Source organism: Rhea americana, unplaced genomic scaffold (genome assembly GCF_003343005.1).
Source record: "Rhea americana isolate MKP2758 unplaced genomic scaffold, rheAme1 scaffold_33, whole genome shotgun sequence".
NCBI lineage: Eukaryota > Metazoa > Chordata > Aves > Rheiformes > Rheidae > Rhea > Rhea americana.
Window position 1 is genome coordinate 6,618,098 of NW_028186457.1, and position 25,148 is coordinate 6,643,245.

Here is a 25,148-nt window from a genome sequence, read left to right on the forward strand (position 1 = left end):
GGCTCCGGCCAGTTCGTGGCTGCTGCCCCGCCACAGCCCCCGCAAAGCCAGAGCCGGTCAGCGGAGCTGGACGAGCACTGCTGTTCGAAACCCTCGCATCCGGCCAGACTAGTTGTTACAGTTCTTTTAGCCCTGGAGAGTTAGGATTTGCTGTGAGGGATGAGCTGGGTTTTAATCTTTTTATCATCAAAGCTGTTTACTGAGGTAGCCACCGAGGCAACACCATGAGAAAGCCGGGAGTCGTGCGGGCAGCGGCGAGCCCTGGTCTGCCCCGCGGCGCGTGCRTCCCTGCGAACCGGGCGTAGGAGGGAGAGAAGTGTTCAAGGAAAATGCTGAACTGGCTGGTTTATGGAATATGGAAATAGCTGGGGCCCGGTGTCCCTGGAAACTTGTGTGGTCATCCTCAAGGTAGGAAATGAGTGACCAACCCCAACCCCTGCGCTGGGGTCCAGCAGAGCCACCGCGAAACCCAGAGGAAAGCCGATACCCTTGGCTTTCTCTCTATGCATACAACCCAGCTCTGCCCGTGATGCCTCATGAGATGTCAAAGCTTAAACCTATGATTATCCTACAGTTGTATCTCTGGGCCTCAGACCCATGTAATTTTGGTAGGGGAAATTCCACACTTCTGATATAAAGCAGTCAACATTTGTCCAGCTGTTTTGTTTTTAATGGCAGCTATTTTGAGTCACTGGAATGTCACACGTTATGCTGGGAATAGAATCCAAGTCTGTAAAGTCACCGAACTCCTAGGTATTTTCAACTTAATGACATTTATTATACATGTCACAGATTCTGAAAACTGAGAGCAAAATTCCTCATTTGGGGGGACTCGGTCTGATGTCTTCATAATGTTTTTTTAAATTTTTCCCATTCATGAGACTTCTCTATTTATCTCTCTTAGTATTACATTTCCTATCCAGCCATGAATTAATTTGCACTTAGATAGCAAGCAGTTTTCTGCAGATGATATATGTTCAAGAAAGGCAGTTTCCATTTTCTAGGGAAAAGAAAATCCTTTCCAAGAATGCCTGAGTGTTTGATGTCACTAAGTCTGGTGGAAAGGTACAATACTTCAAAAAAGTGAACCAAATACATGGATGCATAAAATATGTCCAAATATCATTAGTCATATTTATGTGTTCAGTATCTATAATTTTCTGCCAACTTCAACAGTAGAATTTTTGCTTCTCTATTCAGTGTTACAGGAATCTTACGCCTTGCTTTGTGCATGACTGTAGCTTGATACCTGTCAGGATAAAAATGTGGGTATCTTACTCTGGTATTTAGTAGGAACATTCAGTGTGAGTATATTAAAAACCATACTCTGACATTAATACAATGCTATTTGTCACGTCGCACATCTAACTAATTTTCTAGTGGGTTGACAGTTGGGCCCATTGTCTGGAACAATTTAATGTGCTATACTTTAAACTGTACTCTGAATCATATACACAGATATTTATAACGGAAAATCTGTGTTCATGCAATGCTGAGGTTACGCAAATACAGCTGTGGGTCTGAATCTTCTGCTGGTGTAAATTGGCTTCGTTGGAAYGACACCAACTTAGACTGCTGAACACATGTGAAAGGGAAAGATCTGGCAGAAGTATTGGCTTGTCCATCACCATCTGTAAACAAGGGACAAATAAACACGGCTCTGATTTAGCAAAGTGTTTAAATGTATATTAAGTGCTGGTTTAAACCTACAAGTACAGTACTTTGATTTAATTAAGGTTGTATTTATAGAAGGGTAATAGGGATTACAACAGACTGAGATTTTTATGTTGAAGCAGTTTTCATCAATATTGTCGARTCATGAAAAAGGGAAATGCGTTACCAAGGTTTTCCTTACATCCAAGATTTATTCTGTTGCCAGTGTAGTCCTGTCTCAAAACAGCTTGGTACTTAGTGTAACAAGCCCAGTGTCAGGGCCCTGAGTGCACTAATAAGCCCTAATGGCCTTATCTGGGGTCTCTTCTCATCTCTGCCCATAGCCCAAGGCCCCACTTCAGCCCAGCCTGGGGCCATCAGTCCCTGCCCCAGCAGTGCGATAGTAATGCTGGTCTCCAGCTCTGTCACAGCCCTGCCCCTGCCCTACTTTCACATCTGAGTAGAGACTGTGTATGTATCACAAATATGTGGTATTCTTTTTGTTGGAACACTGGCTACACTCAGTTGTAAGAGATGCAAGAAATATGGCTTGATTTATCTTTAATTGAATTTTTGGGAATATTTCAAATTCACTTAATGAGATAGGAATAGACCTTATAGTTGGAAACTTTGTGAACCTCAAGAGAGTGACTCTGGCAGTTACTCCTCTGTGTATGTTATTATTTTGTTTATATTGTGGAAACATATGAAAATGAACTTGTTCAGCCATAGATGGCCTCAGAGTGGAACTTTCCACTTTCTGTTGTACACTAATCAATTTAATGTGGATTGGAGAGTTCTGACAATCCAGAACATGCACGCACTTTTACATAGACTTTTCTTTAATCAGCAATGCACATTTACATATAGTGGTTTCGAACCTGTGGACCATGAATACTGAGTTCCTTGGGCTTCCTTAAAGGTAACCAGCAAAGCAGATTTATTGTCTATAGACAATAATTTGCTATAGCACTTGCCTTGAAAAAATTTTATGGGGTCTACAGACTGAAAAAGATTGAAAAGTATTCATTTAATAGGCTACCTTACTTGAGTTTAATYCAGCGTATAACTAGTTATCTGTGCTCTGCTCAGCTACAGGCAGGATATTCTTTTAGATTAACAATATTTTGTTTCTTCRTTAGCAACATACGGAGGCAGAGTGGGAGAGTGTATTTACGCCTGATGTATTGTATGTGAGATCTATCAGTATACTGTGAAACCTTACCTTGTATTTTTTTTAAGTACTCTTGAGTTTACTGTTGTTATTATGACSATAACTTAAGTTGTGCTTATCAGAGCAGATCAGTGAACGCTATTGGTCTTTGTCACTGTTTTTGCAGGAGGTTGCCAAGAAAAAGGATAGCCAGGTAACACAAGAAATGCAGATGTTGATTCAGTAGTTGTTGCTCTCTCATTCTTTTATCTTCTTGTATTGTGTTGTGTTGTGTTGTATTGTGTTTTGTTTTGTTTTGTTTTGTTTTGTTTTGTTTTGTTTTATTTTATTTTATTTTATTTAAACTTGATGCCAGAAGCACCATACTAGATGATACTAGATGCTAGATGGCAATTAGCTCCTAGATGGCAATTAACATCCCACAATGTCCTATTAAGACCTTGGCTTGGATAGAAAGATAAGCTTGAACTATAATAAAGGCAGATGGTGGCTGTSAGTCTTATGAGGAAAGGCTGAAAAAGCTGGGCTTGTTCACTCTAGTAAAAAACAACAGCAGAGAATATGCTGCTCTGTTCAGTGTTATAGGAGTCTTACACCTTGCTTTGTGCATGAATGTGGCTTGATATCTTGCGCCTCCCTATACATAGCAGAAAAGGCTGAACACCTGGGAAGGAGGAGAGTTCTTAAATTAAAGGACAATCTTAAGTGCATAAACTGGCCTTGAATCTGAGTAAGGGCAAAGAGTTTATGAAGAGTTCAACAAAAAGAAGTAGAAAGTTTCTGCAACTCTCTCACAGGAAGAGCTGAGCTGTGATACTTAACTAGTTTTCAGATGGAGCTTGATGACTTTATGAAAGGAATTACATGCTGTGGTTGGCTGCCAATAGCAGTGATTGGACTCAACCCGAACATTCCTTTGGGACCTGTTTTCTTGATATGCATCCTATATTCAAGATTGTGTGATTGTAACTGTTATCATTTTGCCCTTGCTTACCAGTATGAGCTTGGTATATTTACGGTCCAAAATTGCAGAAAAGATGATTAGCTATAAGCGTATTCATAATTTATTCCAGTCTTAGTATACTGTTASAGGGATTTGGGAATTATTATTTGGGATTTTTTTAACATATATGAACAATTTAATTAATAAATACATGCAGCTCACTTGCTGCTGAAATACTTTAACCATGAGGGCTGTAATCCTCCTATCACTGCCACTTGGTACAGGGTGTATTGCCAGCCATGTGACAGGAACGTCATCCTGTGGTGCTTAGCTTCACTGTTTCTGGATCCAACACTAACGCTTCTCAGCGAGGTTTGACAAAAGCCAGAGAGCAGAGATTACTATTCAAAATGATGATATAAATCTCATTTTATCCGAGGTCGGGCTGGACTGCACACACAATCTGCATCCATGCTGTTCCATATCCGTTGTGTTTCTCCTCTGTTCTCAAAACAGCTGTTCTTGTATTGTTCTCACTACTCTGCCAGATGTTACAAATCTAAAGAAAGTATGAAGCCCCTTTCTCCCTCCATAGAACTTTTTCATGAACAGCTTGAGACCTGCTGTTTGGTTTTAGGCTTAGCCTAGATTTTCTAGTAATTTGTCAACTATGATGACAAAACATGAAGTTTTAGAAGCACCTTGAATAGCGTTAAGTGGACTTCACTGTTGCTGGTGCTACTGAGGATATGAGCTACAATTTAATATCCTAACTCACAAGTGAAGTGGCCTCATGTCTATATGCTTGTTATTGGTGCATGAATATCATATTGGTGAGGGTAGTTGCTTAAGCAAAGCTTTGGGAGGGGACCCTTAGAAATGTTTTTGGCTCTCTTGACTCTCTCGTAAGGGACTAATTCTCTTAATTAAATGTAAATGTTGTCGCACTTAATGTGCTTCAGCTTCTGAATTTGCTTTTCTTTATGTATTGCTAGAGACGGGGACTCCGAGAGATAATCACCTTGAAAGTTTCAAGTGTGCTTAACCCGTCCCCCTCCTCCCAGCCCTACTCAGTCACTGCAGAAGTCTGGTTGTGTAATCAGTCTCTAGATTGTCTAGAGCAATGTGGAGAAGTGTCAGTCTGGGAGACATTGATGCTTGTTGGCTCATACATTCTAAACTATATAATGTCCAACCTTAGTTATTCTGCACTCCTGTTTAGCATGAATTCATGACTGCAGGAATGATTAGAAGACTTAAGAATTAACACACCAGCAGCCAGCTCTAACTGCTTGAACTGGAAAGTAAGACAGAGGAAGATCACAGAAACATCAGTTTTATGATGATCACTGGGCTAGTTTTGTTAGGGCAGCATTTTTCATGAATGGGGTGAGATTCATTAATACACTGCTGTATAACAAGAAGAAAAATACCAGTTAGCTGAGACCCCTTATCTAAGCTCATCTAGCAGAGGAGCCTCTGCTGTTTACTGCATTAAAAAACCCTCAGTCCTTTGGCAGGGGAACTAACTAATTAAAGGATGTTTAACATTTTTCCAGGAGCCTAAATTAGCCCTTTGATACTGGAGTTCTCTTTGTGGGGTCCCATAAARTAGCAGTGGTTGGGTCATTGCCATGCTCACATCCTTAATGGTGTGTTTTAATTAAGCAAGCTAAGCAGTGTGCTTATTTCAGGAACACAGGAAGCATCAGTGTTTTTCATGTGGAAAGCAAGTTTCATTTGAAAGCTTTCAGAAAATACTACTAATAATATGGAGCAGACCAGATGATATCAAYAGGCCTTCGTACTGAAACCCCTGGCCACCCATTGCCAGCACTCACAGCATCATCATAACTTGCCCAACATCTGATATTTTCATCGAGCCTCAGGTTCCAAGTCATGTTATTATGAGAAAATACCTTAAGAAGTCTTTTCTTTTTGGTTGAAGAAAAAAGTTTGAAAACATAATCCAGTAGATTTCAAAAGCAAATAAAATGAACCCACATGTCCTTTTTGAAATCCTGTGATTATTAAGCAAATCTGGTGATCTGTGGGACTTGTGTGATAAGTATCATTCATGTACATCCTTGATTAGGAGGGTGAAAGTACAAAGTTCTCCATATTGGCACAGCTGCACAATGGAGAAAACATGATCTCCTCTCCAGGGCATCTGGAATACGTTTATAGGTCAGTGAGCACTAAGCAGAAATGCTTGAGAGGACTGCGAATGAACCAGCCTTGGAAACATGAGCAATACAGACAAAGCAAAGCAGTACTGTGACCAAGGTGTGCTGCTTTTCAGGGTCAGGCTACTCTATCTGTGCGGCCCTGGGCTATGCCATGTAGAGGTACCATTCATCTGGAACTTGTTTGAGTAATTCGGATACAGGGGTGCATTGCATAAAGTTGACAGACATGCCATTTTGCAAAGCCCTAGCTGCTGTAGCAAAGCAAGAGTGATGCTCAATTGCTGCCTATTATTTACTAAGACCCAAATGCAATGAATATTTTTACTGAGCAAAGTGCATCATTAACCCTACTTTAGGCTGTAGTGAATCTGCATCTCTCTTCTCTGCACTCATTCCTGGGCATCTTGCTTCATTTTTTTTCCTCCTCCAAACCACATGAAATTGAAGACTTCTCCTCTGAGCTTTCAAGTTATAGAAGTTTGCAGTAGCTAGAGGGAGAGACTTCAGACCATATTGATGGGAGATAATTTGCTACAAGCATAGACAAGCTGAAAACAAAATATTTTTTTATGAAGAATATAATAGAAAGATACAAAACGTAAAATGAAGGTTAGAGTCTCTTCCTAAATCTGTTGTCCATGAATAGAAGTTTAAGAAGTGTTAGAAGAATAGAAGTGTTTTCATCTCATCATGTGTTGCTCAAAATTCCTGAAAGTCACTCTTTCAGCTATTATTGTGTATTTCAATTGATTAAATAAGACAAGAAGATTTGTCTTTTAAACTTCTTTCTTTTTCTTAATAGTCAAATACTATATTTTCAAAGACGTAACCATGGCTTGGCTTAACTTAGATTCTCATCCGATAATACAGGTATAGATAAGATGGAAGAAATATTCCCTATCCACAGAACAGTTGATTACTAGTTTAAATTACTCATTTCAAACAAATTCTAATTCAGCCTTGCTGATCATAAAATATTAGATTTACTATTTATTTTCAGTGGATTGCTGCCAGTTTTATTCTCCCTAAATGCCTTCAGCTTGTTTAAAACATTTTTAAAAGTTCACATTGAACATACATCTACTTATGACAAATCTGTGTCGGATTCTAAATTTAGATGTAAAATCTTAAAATCTTATTGTTGAGACATGAATTTTGCTGTTATAGAATTTTTCTCTCTTTATTGGCTTTATGGTATTACTTTTCTTTAAGTCACAAGTGCAACAGATTATTTTCTGCTTATGTTGCTTATTAACTCTTAATAAAATGAGAAGAAAGGAATCCAATGAGAGCGCTTTAGATTAGTCTTTAGGTTATAGTATGTGGCTTCATTCTGTTTAGCTGGTGGTAATATTTGAAAACATTAACCTTATCCTTGCAGCATACAGTGCTTGAACTGGGCTCTGACTGTTCTTCAGCTATCATATACCCAAAACTTTATTATTCAGTGCTGAAGAACAAAACTGCTATTGACCAGGGACATGTCAGTGGTATAACAAAGATCTGGACTGGTCCCTCAAGAGTGAGGTGGCTTCTTAGGAGTTCTGTAATTTGCCTTTTTCCGCTAAAATGCTCTGTTTAACAGCAGGGGCTGTTTTGACCTAACCTCCACTGTCTCTATAATTAGCTTTGCTTTTCTTTGAATGAATTAAGTTTATTGAYTTTTATTTTGCTCAACAGAGAGGCCCCAGATCTGTTCCAGGGAAAGAGACAACATGAGTGAAGGAAGTTTGAAGGGATTCTATAAGAAAAGTGTTTGCAGAAAAGAAGAAATCGGAGCTTGTAATTTGCCTGCACAGCTGTAGACAGGAGTAAAGAAAGGTTCCCATTTTGAAAGCCTGTAGTCTAACACAACACAGAACAAGCCAAAACATAAACACACCTATCTCCTAGCTCACTTGTGACAGTTTGTAATAAATGAAGGTGCTGCAGGTTTAAGTATTGCATTAATGTGCTACAGAAAAAGTAATGAGTTGCATCAGTTTTATTCGGTATATTTTTAACTATATCTGAAGTTCTGAACTATTCATTTTTCTTGGAAATATATTTGGAAGTGRGAGAAGTTGAAATGTGAACAATTTATAGATATTAATAAAATACACTTTATTTGTTCTTCATCCCAGAAATAATAAGTGGAAGTTAGACTGGGTTTTGGCTTCGAAGTAGGAAAGGACTAGGAAATGTAAGTGTAGGAAGTCAACTGGCTGTTTGGATATACCATTTGGAAACTTTATAAATAGACTAAAATGAAAAAGAGGGAGAAGAAAAGCTCATCAATAATATTCATGGAATTTTTGATCCCTTTCTGGGTTAAGGGTACTTTATGAACATTCAGTGAATGAAGTAACCCCTGTTTTAGATCCCTCTGCTGCCGTCTTTCTAGATATGAAATTCTTGTTACTTACAGAAAAGGACTGTGGAGTCAACTTACTGAGAAACATGCTTTATGAATTGTATTTCCCGACCTATCATTCTGCTTATAACAAAACATACAGATAATTTAAATTGCTTCACAACAGTTTATTTTGGTAAGGAACATTTCTGAGGCAACAWAGACTAGGTTTTTTGTCAGTGTCACATATAAATCTGTCTGGAGCTATGGACTATTTTGCACTGGTCCTGTTTTTTTTTCATCCCTCACTAACATTGTCTTTCTTTCTCTGTCCTGTGTGAATACTTGTAGATGTTTGACTGGATCAGCCACAACAAAGAATTGTTCCTACAGAGTCATACGGAGATCGGCGTGAGCTACCAACATGCCCTCGACCTGCAGACACAGCACAATCATTTTGCCATGAATTCTATGGTGAGTTTGGGGCATGCTGTAACTGGCTGGTGTGTGTGTGTGTGARTGAGGAAGGGGGAGGCGCGTGAGGCCACCCTCCATTCGGAGGGAGCCATGGACCAATGTGAGGGCAAGTAAGGAAGACTGGGCCAGGCTGTGGTGGCAGCAGCCTTCTTTCTGGAAGCATTGCTTCTGGAACACTTCTGGAAGTGTTGCTCTGTCCGCCCAGATACTGATAGACAATTATTTCCTTGATTTGAGACCAGACCAGTACCGTGGAGTTTGTTTTCATTTTAGAGAGCAAATACAGTATTTCTTAAGTTTTTGGTATTACTCTGATGTGGAATTAATGAGAGCTGTAGATGGCACTTTAATAATTTATGCTTCTTCCCCTTGCCTGGCTGAGGCACTTTCAGAACTGTGAAAAAGAGATGCTAATCCACCTGTCCGTTTTGGCCATTGTGGGGTTTTGCTTTTGGCTTTTTCAAAAGCTGATCAGTCGGTGCTTTTCAGTGTAACTTAACTTATCTTGGGTGCAAAAAAAAAAGGGGGGGGAGTATCATTATCTGTCTATAAGTGCTTTACTCTCTTTCTTAGTCTTTCCTGGTATAAGGTATTTGTGTCTGGAAACTGCTGGGCTTTCTGGACAGAAATTGGGACAGAATGTGTCCATGTTGTGATTGTTGCCCTTAGAAAAATGTGTGCATATCCCCTGCTGAAATTGCACAACACAGAGAACAGGCCTCTTTGAATGCTGTCAGCTGTACAAAAAATTACCCCCAGTCAACTGACTCCTGCAGATGCTTCTCTTCATGCTGTGTGTGGTCAGGCTACGTTTACAGGGGGAGCCTAGACCTCAAAGGTAGTTATTGGCATTTAAGTTTGTAGTTTAAGTCACTAGAGAAACACACCCTATGATACTGCCAAGGGGCAAGGTACGTCAGAGCAACTTTCTGATGAAATGTGAAAAAGAGGTCCTGACCACTTGAGGTCATTAAAGACTGCACACCACTTTTATAAGATTACAAGTGTTAACCTTGGTATCCTGGCCAAATTCCAGCTCAGGTAATTAAATTCTCTGACCTAGATTCCACCCGCTGTTTCAGCATACCTAACTATTCCTTAGTAAAGCTCTGTGCACTCACTAGAGCAATACATAACAGTGGAAGCTGAAAAAGGTTTATAATGTAAATTAATATATTTATTGTGATTTTAATTGAAATGAGTGTTGAGAAGCAGGCTCTAGGCAACTGATTGCTAAGTTCACAATCAAAAAATACTATCTAGCAGAATACAAGGTAACACAGCCTCCATATACGAGTACTGTTCACAGAATTTGATAATGTTCTGTTCCCGTTATCAAATAAGTGTGTCCTGGAGGTTAATGCATGAAAAGTTCTTTGGATTATGACAGATGCAAATTCAATCATAATCCTTTAGAAAACACTGTCAGAAGAACCAAGCTGTAGGACCTCCCTATAGCCTTTCTATGATACTGTCTGACGTTATTTTGTTAAAGTAACGAGGAACAAAACTTGGAAAGAGATAATTGTTTTAATAGAAAATTAATGGGTGTTGCGGAAGGTGCCACCTAATGGAAGAAAAAATAATTTCCTTCACCCTTCCTCTGTCCCCAAGTGAACTTTTGGGAATGAGTAATGCCAAAAAAATGAGACATTTGCAAGGAACTTCGGGACATTCTGAGGGCAGGGACTTCTCACTAGCTGTGCCCTGGCCACCCCACCATCTCCGTGCTGCCAAACTCCCATCTGGTAGAGCTGCTCGGGAGAGACCTGGGTTCTGCTGGGGAGAATAGTCTGAGGCAGATGATGTGTCTTCCATTTTGTTCTGTCCCCCACATATATAGTTATATAGGCCCATGTGGTCAGCATGAATGATACAGCAGAGCAGGGTTGTCTCCTCTATCTCTTTAAGCACAGAARATATAGCTATGTATATGGGCATGATCAGCGGGCATCTTTAACTTCCAACCTGTAAGTATGGTGAGAGATGGCACTCARTTCTGTCCTAATGAGTTGGACTCAAATGTATGACTGTTTGGAGGAGCCCTTTAGTGCTAGATGATACACAATCTGAGATAATGCCTTCTTATAGATGCATAAGTGAGAGAGCATATATGATGCACTTAAGTTGTGCACATTGTTCTCTGTCTACTTATTTTCTCTTAGCTCCTCTGCTAAACCTCTACTGCTGTGTTTTAGACCCAGAGTCCCATCTGATGATGGTGTGGTATCTTCCTTTTGATTTTGGATCAATGTCAATTCATACAGGAAACAATCAGAGTGCATGCAATTTAGATTTCTCTTAAAATATGCTCTCTGAGAAGGAAGAAAAATTCAACAGATTTCAACTGTCAAAGGTTACATAAAGAACTGAGATATCATCCTTGATAGTAGGTCCAAGAGGGGAGGGGGTAAATACAGAAATATTTCAGGATACAGATGCAGCTCAAGACTGCATTCTTGTTACCCGAAATGAGGTCTCAGTGATATTTATCAGAAATACCAGCGTTTCACCCACTGCTTGAAATTAATCACAATCAGATAAGTTTCTCAGAGCTCTTCTTATTGCTGAAGACCTTTATTTGGATTGATCTTCTGCATAATGGCCTTTCAAGGGCAATTTTGATGCCAGGGTTGCACAGGCTTGCCATGGATGTCAGTTTTACAGCATCGTAGCATCGTAAAGCTGGTCATGAGATATGCCACTGTGGAATTAAACAGAGCTGCTGCCTTGCAGTGGAGACCAGAAAGGCTGGGCATCCTATTTTTGGAATTGCCGATGTGGAGGTGGCTGTATCAAGCTGAAAGGAGATTCAGAAATTGGTGAAAAATGGGTAGTAATCTTAAACTCCAGGCTATTTATAGCAGCTACCGTGGAGCTGCTGTGCTCATATCTGTATAGTGCTGTAGTTAGCAGTGATGTTCTCTTTTAGCTAGGGTAGATTTTTGTTAGAAAAAAGTGGAGCGCTTCCTGGTGTTCCCAGAAGTTGGTATTACAAACGCATGGATGTTAGCATGCAGGAGACATCAGTTTGCTGCATAAGGGTGTTGGGCTGCATACTAGTCACTCCAGCTGTGGTGAAGCACGCAGGAAAAGCAGCAGGAGGAGGAAGAGGCTGAARTTAAAATGACCCTTTCCTAGCTGTAACCCAGCTCTTGTGGTGTGTGCTGGAACTTTATGTGAGCATATGTGAAGATTTTGCATAGTAAGGCTGAAGCCTCCGCTTTTGTTCAAAACAAGAGCCAGTGATAGTCAGTGGCAGCCTCGGGACAAACTGACTTACTTGAACTAGGTGAATTTGGAGAAAGTATGGTCATGACTCTGAACATAGCTGCAGGATGTTATTTGCTGCAAGACTGCACAGCAATTCAAGCCATACTTCGATTGTTGGGAAAGTGCGGTTGGAAATGTGGATCAGGCCTGCTTTATCTGTAACAACACTTCATTGAAAGAGTTTTTCTGGGGACAGAGAAATTAGTGGAAAACACCACCACAACTAGCTGTAGTTTATTGATGCAAGATATTCAAGTCTCGCAGTCTGTATGTTTTGTGAGGTTTTCCGATGCACAGTCTGCTTAATTGTCTTTTTTCCCCAATATAATTTTCTATGGAAATGATAGTCAATGAATTTACAAACACATAATCACAAGATTGCTATTGCACAACTGCATCTTTACTCCATTGCCTTATTTTTATGGTGATAGCTTAGTTCAGTTGTTTATGTCACTGATTTCTGCTGGAGATTGAAAATAACTAGTGGATATATGCATGTTGTTTGATAATACTTGCATCACAGTAAGAGTAAGAGGCTGTAGTAGTGTCTAGGTCACTGTGCTTGGTGCAATACACTTCAAAGGAAGAAATGTTTTTTGCCTTGCAGAGTCTGTTGCCAAAGGCTTTGCTCTCMCAGTATTTATGCATGTGAATTACCTTCACACATCTGGAATCTCATTTAGACTTTTTATTTGAAGTTACCTACTGAGAAATACTTGTAGAATTGAAGATTAGGATTAAGTAATGTAATAGAGAAGGTATAAAACAGAAAACTGTAGATGAAGTGAATTTACTACTAGATATGTACTCATTTGTATTTATTATAATTTGCATTTACTAGCTCACTCTTTCTCACTCTTTATGTTATGCCCTGAGCTCAAAAGGAAATGTCAGGAAGACTTTGCTTTACCACAAAAGACAATGGGAGATTGCTACTCTCAGCTCTGTTTGCCATCCTAGATATTGTGAGCACCCAAGTCTGAAAACTTAGGATTTTGGTGAATTTTGATAAAAATAAGCATTCATATCAGATGAGCCTTCAAGCTGTCTCATGCTAATTATCAAACTCAAATATTCAGCTACTGTGCATCCGTCTCAAGATACAGTGATTGACTTCAAAATACTGACATTTAAAATTCAGCTAAATAGCACTGTATTTTTCTTAATATATCTTTTGGTTTCTGAATCTCTAGGGTGCAATTTGATTATGAACTTTTTCTCTGGAAATTTGCTGTATATTATTTGCTAAATTTGTGTGATAATTTAGCTAGATTTATTTATGCACTATATTAGTCTCAGCAACTGTTGGACTGAGAATGGTTCAGCTTTCATGGATCTGAGTAATAAAATGGTAAGGACTGGAAGCACTTTTATTGGTTGTGTGTGTTCCTCCCTCCCCAATACATCAAAAATAGATGTTGAGCAAGGATATGGAGGAGAATACAGCTCAGTGTGGTTTTATGTTTTGCAGGAAAAGCCCTACAGATTCCAGTGGAAGTTGGATCAGATCCTGGATGTTTAAGCAAGTTTTTTTTTTATGGCCTGCCTAGTGTACTTTAGGCTTGACATTACTAATAATAGTTACAATATTCTTTTCAATTCTTTGGAAAATACACTGTCTGGATGTTTAATGGCTCATGTCTTTGTCTTCCCTATACATTCCTTTAGGCGTGCAGTGATCAAAGCTCATTTTTGGAAAAACAATTTGTTACTTTATTTCTTACAATAATAGTTGTTCATTTAAAGTGAACAATGCGGTAAGTAAAATGGGGAGAAATTATATATATTTCAGGTATTAAGCTGTAGTCCAGTGTTTTTCTTTCAGACAATTAGCATAGATTTTTTTTTCTGTGATTCAAGCAAGAGCTTGTTTTTATTTCAGTTTCAGAACAAGAAATTATATTTAGCCTTTATCACAGTAGTATAGTATTTATACCGAAGCAATAATACATTTCACTATGATGAATATCTAGCTCCACCATTTTGTGAATAGTCTCGTTAATCTAGTTAGTTTACTAGAAGAAACCACAATGTTTCAATATGACACAAATCATACTGACTGTAGCTTTGCACTTAGCTGGATGGTATAACACGTTGTTTATTCTAACCGAAGCTATTGATACTTCCTTTGCCAGGATCATTTTATGCCTTGATTTATTAACCTCTTTAAAGAATGAGTGATCGCTTTTTGTGGCATATGCACATCTAGGGCAGTGGTCATTGCTGGCATTGCTGCCCATCCTGCTGGCAGAGAGTTAGTTGTCTGACACTAGATAGAGGTGCATATTGTCCTAAGAAAGTCACAGTGTATTTCAAACATTGCAATTATCCAGTAAAGGCTAATTATGTCTTTGAAAAATTCAGTGTTTGTCGTAAGTGAACTGTATTTTTCTGTATGTAGGCTGAGCTAAAATGCCATCCAATGTTCTCCTGCAACAGGCTACATGTAATTGGCCTTGTTATAGAAACTTAAAGGTCTTAAAGATACCTCATAAGAATATTTTGTCACTGAAACATTCTGCTTCAGATTTATGTGCTAGGTTCATTTCACAGATGGTTTCTAAACTCTCCGAGGAACAGTGTGAGCTGGTTATCTTTTAAAGAAGAACTACTAAACAATCATATTTTGCCTTTAGTTAATTGATCTGTGAAACCTTACTCTTTTGGCCCACCTTCACTGTTTGCCCTCACTATATCTTAACTAGTTCTCTAGGAATTGAGATGAACACAGCCAAGTTCCTTGCAGATGTAATGCTTCTTACTGCTCACTTTTCCTTCCTGAATGTAAGGTATTCWTTTTATACGTGTATCAGAAGAAAGTATTCTAGCTAGAGTGGTAGCGTTTAATTAAGAGGGAAGGTCTCACAGCATGCATGCAAGATGATCAGGGTTGAATTCATGTATTTCCCTGTGGGAGATTGTTCCACAGTTGAAACTCCTCTACTGTCAGTGCTTTTTGTTGAGACTTAAGGCTGTTACCCTAAGGAGTGTTAGGGACTCTAGCTGTGATCACTTATCCTAGTAGGAACAGCTACATTATTGACCGTAGAGATCAGAATTGAGGCCTTGTTTAGGCAACAGAAGAAGGCTAGGAATTGGTGGATGTGCTCATACAAAATTAAATATTCTGGACTAAAATGGCATTGTGCAAGTCTTTCCTAAATTGCCAAGAGAAACTCTTGCCTATCATGATGCCTGTAGCTTTCCCCGCCTCACACACATGTTCGGTGATCTCTAGGAGGAAAAAAAAATCCCTTGTTTTTGCCTGAAGATTCCACAGTTTAAAAAGAAAGTCAATGAAAAATAAACTCTAACAAAGAGATKGCAAATCTATGTAAAATACAGGTTTTTACCTACCATGCTTTTGGCCTTACTTTTAGGACAAAACATTAATATATGTTTTTCTCATTGTTTGATCTATTGTACTGCTGCATAGCCATAAATCAGTGGTACCTTGTAGTCCTCTTTGGGGAGACCTCTGGTTTAAAAAAAAATGAGGRCCTTAAATACTTAAAATGAGTCCTTATACGGACCTGCTATTAGTAGATTTTCCAGCCTAAAGGAAAAATAAAGTCACACACATCAGTTGCTCTCTTTAATTTGCTTCCTTTTAGGATCAAAAGGTCTATATAATAATAATATAGGAAAGTCTCAATTCATTCTGTTTTAGAGATGAACAAAACCAGAGGGAAAGGAAGGTTTGACTTCATGAAATGCTGGTAGTTGAATTTTGGCAGCATAGATCTTTGTTCCATTTTACTCAGTGTTATAGATCAGAAGATAAAGATGAAAGAACCTGTCTTACAGCTTTGTTCTACTTGGAGCTGAAAAAGAAATATCTTGCTTTTGTGGATCCTGGTCAATAACACCTTTTTTTTTTTTTTTTTTTTTTTTTTTTTTTAACTTCCTGAAACTAAATTCTGGAGTGCTTTGAAGCTATGTGTCATTTTACCTCAACGCACAATAGAGATTCAAATAGGGTTCCACCAACCCTATCTTCCTCAGTAAAAGTGACCCTGAGGAAAGGTCCTGGTTCAGTAAAATGTTTAACATCTGGTAAAGGATAGTTAGACCGTATGCAGTTCGAAATTTCAGATCTTTAGCCAAGCCCTTATTCTGTTTTGTTTTTTCTGTGAGACCCTGTCCAAGGTCTTTTGTGTCCAAGCCTTAGTTCAGTATCTCTGCCTTGCAGAGGTGTAATGATAGATTAAGTGAGGTGAAGGGCATGCATGCCGACTGTTGGAGGTGTCCCTAGTGCCCAAGCAATTGGAGCTGTACAGAAGAGGACATCCAGTGTATCGTAGTCTGCGCTTGAATCTGTGCTGCTCCTTGCCTGCCGTTTGTCAGACAGGAAGCAGCAGGGGAAGCTCTGCAAATTCTGTTTTCCTGAGCCAGTTCCACTTGGTGCACTGTGAAGGGAGGTATGAGCAGGTGGCTCCAGAACTACTGCTTGCTTTTTGTTGGAAGAGCTATGGAGTAAGTAGGTTGGCTACAGGACAGATTGGTACCCTTCCATGAAAAATCCTCAATTAGGAAAATGAAATTTCATCCATAAACCTCCTCTCTCTATATAAAAATTTAACAAACAGACATAACAATATATAAATCTCCTTAACTTAGAAACCAGACTTGAGGAACATCTGCTATATTTCAACTAACCTTACCTTTACCCTTCTATTATTTAATACTTACATACTGCAGCGACAAGGAACTGGAGAATTCACAGTTGTTTTTCTCTCATTGAATCATGCTCGTTACATTACAATGTCTGAGATTATTCTGCAGGAGAAAAAAAACAAGAAGGAACCAACCATCATTTATGTGAAATTGAAACTTCAGCAACATTTCCTTCAAATGCAGTTCCGTGTCTTTAATTGGTACAACTCATGCAAACTATTGCAATTGTAGCGATCCTATCATGCTTTCCACCAGGAGAAGAGCTGAGCTGAAATGTTGAAAACTGATCTTGGCTAAGGTTCAGCCATGAAGACTTTCCGGGAGACAGGCTTAAATATTTATTAGGCTAAATTATGGTCTCTGACTTGGAGGGATTCAAAGAGGTGTCAGAATTCCAAATTATAATTTTTGTTAATATGCTTTAAAATCCAGAATAATTTTGATCAGTTTTCTTTTATTTGTATGGAAAAAAGTACCTTTTTYTCTTCAGAATTAACCTGACAATTTTAAGCCAAATGACAATCTCAAGAAAATGTTGTGGGATAAGGAAAGAATCAAAATTGGAGGTTGGGTGTTTCTTTGGGTCTGTCTTATTTATGTGACTGCCGTCACAGTCATGGTTTTACCAGGGAGTGCAGAATGGCTGTAAGAGCTGTAGCCCCAATCCTTTTTCCTTTAGCACCTACAGATATGGTGAATATACTTAGCAATTATCCAGTACACTTTTCAGACATACTTTGCCCAGCTTCATGACTTAGTCTGCAGCTGTGCCTACCCCTGCAGTGCTCTGTTATGTTTCATATTTGGATTGCCAGATACCTTTCCACATTACGCTCCTAGTAACTGTGATGAGTTCCTGCTCCAGCGAACATTTCCACCTCTGATTTATTATTTGCCCATGAGTAGTACTGTTAAAATCATCAGGGCTATGTCTGTCCTTGTGCAAAAGGCTCTTACAGACTCTACTCTCTGGAATTCCTAAAGCCTTTCTGAAATACTTCAGTGAGATAAGAAAGCAGTGAGTCAACACTGACAAAACATCTCAAGTGCTGGGAGTTTCCTCCCTGCAATGAGAGCAGGGAAAGGAGAAGTGTTTACATTAAATGAAGTTCCAGAAATCCACAGAACAGCTGTCATTTGCCTTTTCATTGTGCATCTTTATATGGCATTGTCATGATAGCTATATGTTTGAGGCTTCTGTTTGTCTGCAGAATTGGRGTATTATAATGCTGTTATATTGCTGTCCACAGTTCAACTTCAGAAAGAACTATCCTTTCATGGCTTCAAGGCTGAATATAAACCATTATGGAAAATTCTTATGAGATAATAGAAAATATCATCCTTTTAGTAGTCTTTTTGAATTCTTCTAAATTCAGAATATAGTTAAATGATATCTCTGTTGGAGAACAGCTTAAAATAACCTACAGAAACGATAACATTTTCAATGAATAATGTAATTTAATAGTCATTTCTATGGAAACTTATTTCTGTAGAATATCCTTATGAGTGCTCTTAAATTTTTTAAGTTTTGCATTTATCTGCACATCTGTTAAGGACTGTCAGAGAAGTCCTGAAGGRCAGAACACAAATATTTCATTTATGAATCTGTGGAGGTAGTATCCAAAAAATATGGAATAATGCAGCAGAAATATCAAAAATAAGATAGAAGCAATGAGTAGACCTTAGCAGGGAAGTAAATAGCTAAAATATAACAAATCACCTAAAGTGATTTAACTTAAATTAATTCAGAAATAAGTAAATTCAAGGAGAGAAGATAATGGTGTAGATGTGCAAAAAGATTCCTGGAGATGTATTTTTAGAGTGGAAGGAAGAATGCCTGCTATTTATGCATATTTAAACAGGTGGTTGATTGCTCTCACTTTACTCACACTACTTGGCTTTACTCCAGTTGCGGTTATTTGGAGTGTGTAATGAAGGCAGAGGGTGGTCATGATTCTTCTTTCTCTTTATTTACGTGTGCTTTTTAATTTTCAGAATGCCTATGTCAACATCAATCGGATCATGTCGGTTGCATCCAGGCTTTCTGAGGCAGGCCATTACGCTTCCCAGCAAATTAAACAAATTTCTACCCAGCTGGATCAGGAGTGGAAGAGTTTTGCTGCAGCTCTGGATGAGCGCAGTACCATCTTAGCCATGTCTGCTGTCTTTCATCAGAAAGCTGAACAGGTGAGTTACACTTGTGAATGATGATACTACAATTACTACTTGATGGCTCTTGGCTTATATGCAGTGAGGTAGAGAGTCTTATTCCTGGTGGACCAGCATCTCAAACACAAATAGCAGAATTTCCCCCGAAAGGTGGCACTCATTACCTGAGTGCATAGGCAAATGTGTTTAGGCCTTAGAAATGATAAAGAATGAAACCCTCCTTCCTTACACGTGTTTCTTTCTGGTCGTAACCAAAGTGCCCTGATGCAGTAACATGTTGCCTTATTCTGTTGCACAGTCTTTCATCAGTGCTGTGGATAAATTCAGGATTATTATAGTCAGAGCATTCATATGTACATGTGGTATGTGCTATGTGCACATTCATTTTTCAGTGGCAAACACAGTTTTGGGGCTCTTTCTTCACTGCTGTTGTGCACTTGTTTTTCCAAGTATTTAATGWCAAAGCTACTTAGGTGTATAACGTCAAAGCTACTATATGGGTGTGCTTTATGTTTATGTTATGACCCACACTTCAAGTGGCGGAAGAAGAAATTTTAAGTGATCAGCCAGAAACTTTGTCTCATAAGCCGAAATATGTGTATGGAAAAGTCTAGCCAGAACAGTAAAGATTTTCTTTATTGTTTGTTTCTGACCAGAATTATWATAGTTTTTGCATGCATGTATGTATGTTTGTGTTTTCTGTTGACAGCAGGCTATGGCAAAGAACAATTATTCACCACACTGTGCACTTATTCCTGTAAGCACACTCACTAGCTCTAATGCGACTGTTATACCGGGAGGTGCCCAGTACAGGTACTTTCATCTCTGTACAACTGGCACTGTAAAGATTGGTGTACTTTTCATACAAATAATCATCTATCACTATATGTTGATAACCAAAAATCAAAAAGAATTGCTRTCCAGCCCATAGTCTCAATGAAAATGACTTAAAGATTATTTATGACATAGTCATTTTTTTGTTTTACAGGTGATCTATTTTTTGAGTTGTCAGTCTTGTTTGAAATTTATGAGGAGTCGCTAAGATATCTTATCACAGGAGAAGCAGTAAAACTGAAAGCTGTATTTAGCTGTCTGTCAGCTAGAGGTGATTTTTTTTTATTGTCCTGCACTTTGTACACTCTCAAAGTGGATATTTTGCCTTAGCCTTAACTTGAAACAAGCTTCAGTAATGTCACTTTCAACTTTATTTTTTTTTTCTTTACAATTGAATGAACAGATCTGAAAAACTCAGCCCTGTCTCGTTAGCTCTTTGAAAAGAACTTAATTTTGTGCTGCCTGACAGAGGCCTGTCTCTCRGGATTACACAGAAAAGAAAAATTTGCCAATTTCGAACAACAGTTGCTCCTCACTTGCTAGAAGAAACTGTTTGGTAGGAGGAAAGTGCTGTTGTGAAACCTATAAACTCAGCTGGAAGAAAAAAATGTGGGAGTCATTGTGTCTGTTAGCCAAGACTGAAATGTTGACCTTGCTTCAGTTACTCCTGTAGGATAAACCAATGACTTGCACACTAACTAGTCATAGACACCTCAGCATGCTAAGAAAAGTGAGGTGCCTGTAATTTGATCTATACCTGAGCCTGTGGTCTATCAAACATTAATTCCAAATGTGATTCTCTGATTATTTGGCATCACCAGGGTTTTTCTCTCAAATATGGGCTTTCTCATTGTACAATAAATAAGGTTTAGATCTTTGATGTGCATATTAGCAAAGATCTAGAAAAAACTGTTTCCTCTCTCCCTGATCAAGTTTTTTTGCTCCCTTTGTTCTATCAGTAATGATAGTCTCAATGTGCATCCAGCCCTTTCTCCCTGAGTGTTCCCCTGTTTCCCCCATACCAATCTGACAGGCAGATAGTGTTTCCTTCTCCAGTGCAATAAGCTGCTACAATCTCTTTGTCCATTCCTTCCTGTTGATTGAAGTTCTCTGTGATGCCAACAGGAAGCAAGTCTAATAGGACCATAATCTTTCAGCCTTTGGCACACCACAACTTGCAAGCAGGTTGTTGGCTTGAGGCAGAGATTTATGAAAAGTACTATGAGCTCTATAATATACAAACTTAGCAGGAAACAACTTGTTTTTCAAGGTCTTTTTCCTAAAGACCCCACACAGCAAACTGCATAGGACACCATTTATCTGACTGGGAAGGATGAAAGGCTGAGTCAACCTGTTGGGAACTGAACCTCAAATCCGTCTTCATGTGCCTCGGAATCACATTGCTTTCCCAGCTGTTACAGCAGATGTATGTGGCACGTTGAATTGAACTTGGGTGAATGAGCACCTGGATCAAAGCTTGTTTTTGCTTTTTTTCTTTCTTCTTCTTTGTGCATGTGTATGTGCATGCATGTGCAAGTGTGTGTCTGTGTCTTCCTTAATATTTTTAAACACAATTTATGAATACCAAGCCATCATCAAAAAAAGACCAAAGAGAAGAAAAGGGAGAAAAAAAAGAAAAAGAAAAGAACAGACAAATCTTGCCAATTTAGCCTCCAGCCAGGCTTTCTGCAGCACATGTGTTTGATGCAAAGCCAGTAAACTAAGCCAGTATCTCCAGGTCAAGGTACAACTTTGAGGATATTCAATGGAGGTATTTCCCAAATGTCTCTTAATTCAACTAGCTACAAATCTTTTGTTTGTTTGATTGTTTCCCTCATGACAATGTGGAAATATTCTAGTGTGAAAGACAATCTATTTCTATATTTTTAGGTATGACTGAGGCTGTTCAAAGGTGTGGGAGAAAGGAGGAGAACATGTCTTATCTTGCTTTGGTTTCAGGAGAACTTTGCTGATTTACAGCAGATGAGATTCCGGCCACCTCTCTGCCAGATGGGGGAAGGAGACATACCAGGCGTCCTTCCTTTCTTGGCAGCAATCTCTAAAAGCATGCTTAAGTATTCATAAGATGCTCACTCTAAAGATCCTGTCAGAATGAACGAATTAACATTTTCAATCAGCCTAGAGATCTGAACAATTTGATTCTAGGTCACAGTCTATCTACAGAAGTGCACAAGCAGAATTACTCTTTCAAGTAGTAGGTGTCAGGTACATACAGTAGATCACACATTCATGCCGATTCTCTGAAAACTGACCCGATCATTCTTTTCATATTACCTTACTCCCCAACCAGGAAGGTTACTGTTCTCATCAGATCTCTGCCTGTATCCCCAGAAGCATATCCTGGATTGCCCTACTTGAGGAAGGAAAATGAAAAGAAGGGAAGAATTTGAGGAAAGAGAAGACAAGAAAATACAGTTGACACCCTGAGTAGCAGGAGTAAGAACAGATAACTTCTGGATTAGGAATGAAGAGGAAATGCCAGAAAAAAGATCAGAATATATACGGTTAGCCTCACACAAAAAAATCAGGCCATCGAAAGAGATTTTAGGCCACTGGGGAAAACAGTTTCATGGCCTTCTCCCTGCTGCAGCCACTTCTGGAGAATGAAGGTAAACTAGAGTGAGCCCTTAATTTCTCTGGGGTCTAGGAGTACCAGCCTGGTTGTCCTCTGTCTCCCATGCAAATGCCTTGCAAGCAATAAGTGAGGACTGTGCACAAAATACGAAAAAATAGGTACTGGAAAATGTCTGAGCTGTGTTTTGGAGCAGCCATGTGACCCTGAATAGCAATCAAGAAGGAAATTGAGCAAGAAATGGTACRAGAATCCTGACTGAGTACAGAATTTGCAACTTAGGTGAATAGGTTTGGAGCTGGGAATGAGCGTGGATCATTACTTTAAAGTTTCTTAGGTAGCTTAGGGACATTTTTATTCTTTAGGAGAAATTTTTCCTAATCTTTCCTGAAATCTTGAAAACATATACAATTATTGGAGTCTGTCATTTCAAATTATATTTAAGCAGCTTTTATGTTCCTAGTAGGAGCTATTCCAGTCTATGGGATAAATAGAAATTTAGGCAACCAGTTTAAATGTATTCAGTAGACAGTAACAGCTCCTGCTCCAACCTAACAGCAATTTACAATTTTAAACGCATCTTTTCTTAACTCAGTCAAACAGTGCTTTTGTTGTATGAATATGTGCATAGCATGAAGGGTTACATTCAGTAAAGTTTCTTGTGTTCATCACAGTGTGTGATACTGTAATAGAAATTAACATAAATGCATTTTCCAAAATAGCCAAATTAACAGTCATATGGTATAAATTAATACTTTTCAAATATCCCTAAAAACCAATCCTTTCTTCCCATGGGCACACACGGTTCAGAGCAGCACACAGTATCAGACTAAAACACTGGCAGGCTGTGTTTCTTAGAGCATATCAACTGCTCCTGCTGGTGGTTACAGTGAAGTTACTGCTGTAGTGACATATAGTCTATATGCAGTATGGTGCAAGCCCTATTAGCAATCCATGCAGAGATTCCTTAGCATCCTGAACATGACCATTTCTGTGGATATTTGCTCAAACCGTCATAGATAAATTCTGTGCTTGCATAGTGTCTTGTATCTCTAAGTCATGATCTAAGATGCTGGAGGTAATGAAAACCACTTGGTAAGGATCATTCCCCTACATGTTTCAGGACCACACAGCACAGACACCTGTCATGTAAGCTAAAGAGCATGCTGGTAAAGTTCCTGGGGTCAACAACACAAATTTACTCACATGCACAAAGCCAGAGCATTGCAAAAAAGTCCTCTAAATTCTTTGCAGACGTAGAGGTATCCTCCTAACACTCTCCTCAGAAAGGAAAATTAGATATGAGACAGCGTGGTAGAAATACAGTTTATATGCATAGAATCTTCTTGTGACTTCTCTCACCTACTGTGCAAATTCCACTGTGGGGATATGACAGATTATGGGTAACATGACTACAAGAGCTTGTACTGAAACTGGTGGAATGGAGCAGTTTAGACACGAGCCATAACTCTGATTCCAGCAGCAGAAGCACCAGTCCCTAAGGTTTAAAGACCTTTTGCTCACTGTTTCAACCAAGAGGTTCATGTAACAGCTCCAGAAGGCTTTGCTTTCGGCCCCATGCTGTTAAAACTGAATAGGAAATGTGAATTCCATTAGCTCAGAACAAAATGTGATGACTTCAGCTTTATGCAGGGGTGTTTGGGAATGCCATTTGGAGAGGTTCAACAGATTAAGAGTCAGATCAGCACAACAGTCCCTGCCATCCTGGCCACTAGTCTTCTAGGAAACAGTTTTTACTGGTAAACTGGCACCTTGTAGACATGAATGCTTAGGAATTCATCTTTGTCACCGAATCTTTGTGCACTGAAAAGAAATGTTTACAATGTGAACACTTTATAGCCTTGGTTACACAGCAGCATGGCAAATAGCTTTACCCTGCTAATAAAAAAGATGCTGATACTAGAGCCAGAGTTTTTTTGCGTTGAATCTCACAGCCCTTCATGCTCCGAGTGAGTGCTTTACTAACAAGCCACAAGTGAACACTTCAGGAGTGGATAAAGCTGTGATCCTAGTGGTGGTATTGTAACATTATACATTCACCCTACAGAGCACTGAATCTGCTTTATTATTAGCTGCACTTTTAAAAAAATAAACAACCCTGAAAATCCTTAAGTATGGAAGGCTAGTTTGACAGAAAGATGCAGGAAGAGAAAATACTAGTGAGAAGTAATGAGGTGGCATTAGGTGGTTAAGTAGGGACAAAATGGGAGTATATTAGGCACAGTGTCATTGAAGTAGGCCCTGCTTAAAGGAAAAACATGATGGGAGCCCTAGAGACTAAATTCCTCTTTTCTTTTGCAGAACAGGCAGCACCCAAGAGAGCTCCTCCAATTTGTTCTGCCAAAATGCATCAGTCCTGCTCTCTTTAAGAGCAGGCCTCCTGCTCTCTTTAAGAGTGGAAAGATATTTCTTTCCATCCCTCCACTCCCCAAGTCCGTTCTTTTTCTGGCTGTCTTTTAAGGCTTCCAACCAAGGTGCTAATTCATATCAATTGCAATAGCAATGATTTTTTTTCTCCCCTTTTGTGAATGTCTGCCTGCCAGTAACTGGCCTGAGACCAACAGCTCGTTTCTCGTTGGCTGCTCAGCAGCCATCAGGTGGTAATGGCATCTGATCACTGCCGACTTGGGCCAGAATCAAATGGGTGACCCAGAGGTTAAAGCCTTGGTATCCAATTATCAATCCCGCTGAGCTAGCCCTGGGTTGGGAGCTGCTTCAATACAGACTGTCTGCCTTTCACTGAAATGAATGCCAGCATTGATTCTAATAGGAGTTTTCTATTGCTCAAATCAGTGGTGTTAAGGACAGGTAAG

At 39.1% G+C, this 25,148-nt stretch overlaps 1 protein-coding gene across 1 annotated transcript in view; it reads left to right on the forward strand.

Moving 5' to 3' along the window:
- Window positions 1-25,148, forward strand: part of KALRN (kalirin RhoGEF kinase) — a 515,456-nt gene that overhangs the window by 222,740 nt on the left and 267,568 nt on the right. Inside the window, exons 6-7 of the mRNA XM_085311032.1 lie at window positions 8,643-8,765; window positions 18,714-18,905. Coding sequence (XP_085167158.1) covers window positions 8,643-8,765; window positions 18,714-18,905 — 315 coding nt within the window. The remainder of the gene's footprint in view (window positions 1-8,642; window positions 8,766-18,713; window positions 18,906-25,148) is intronic.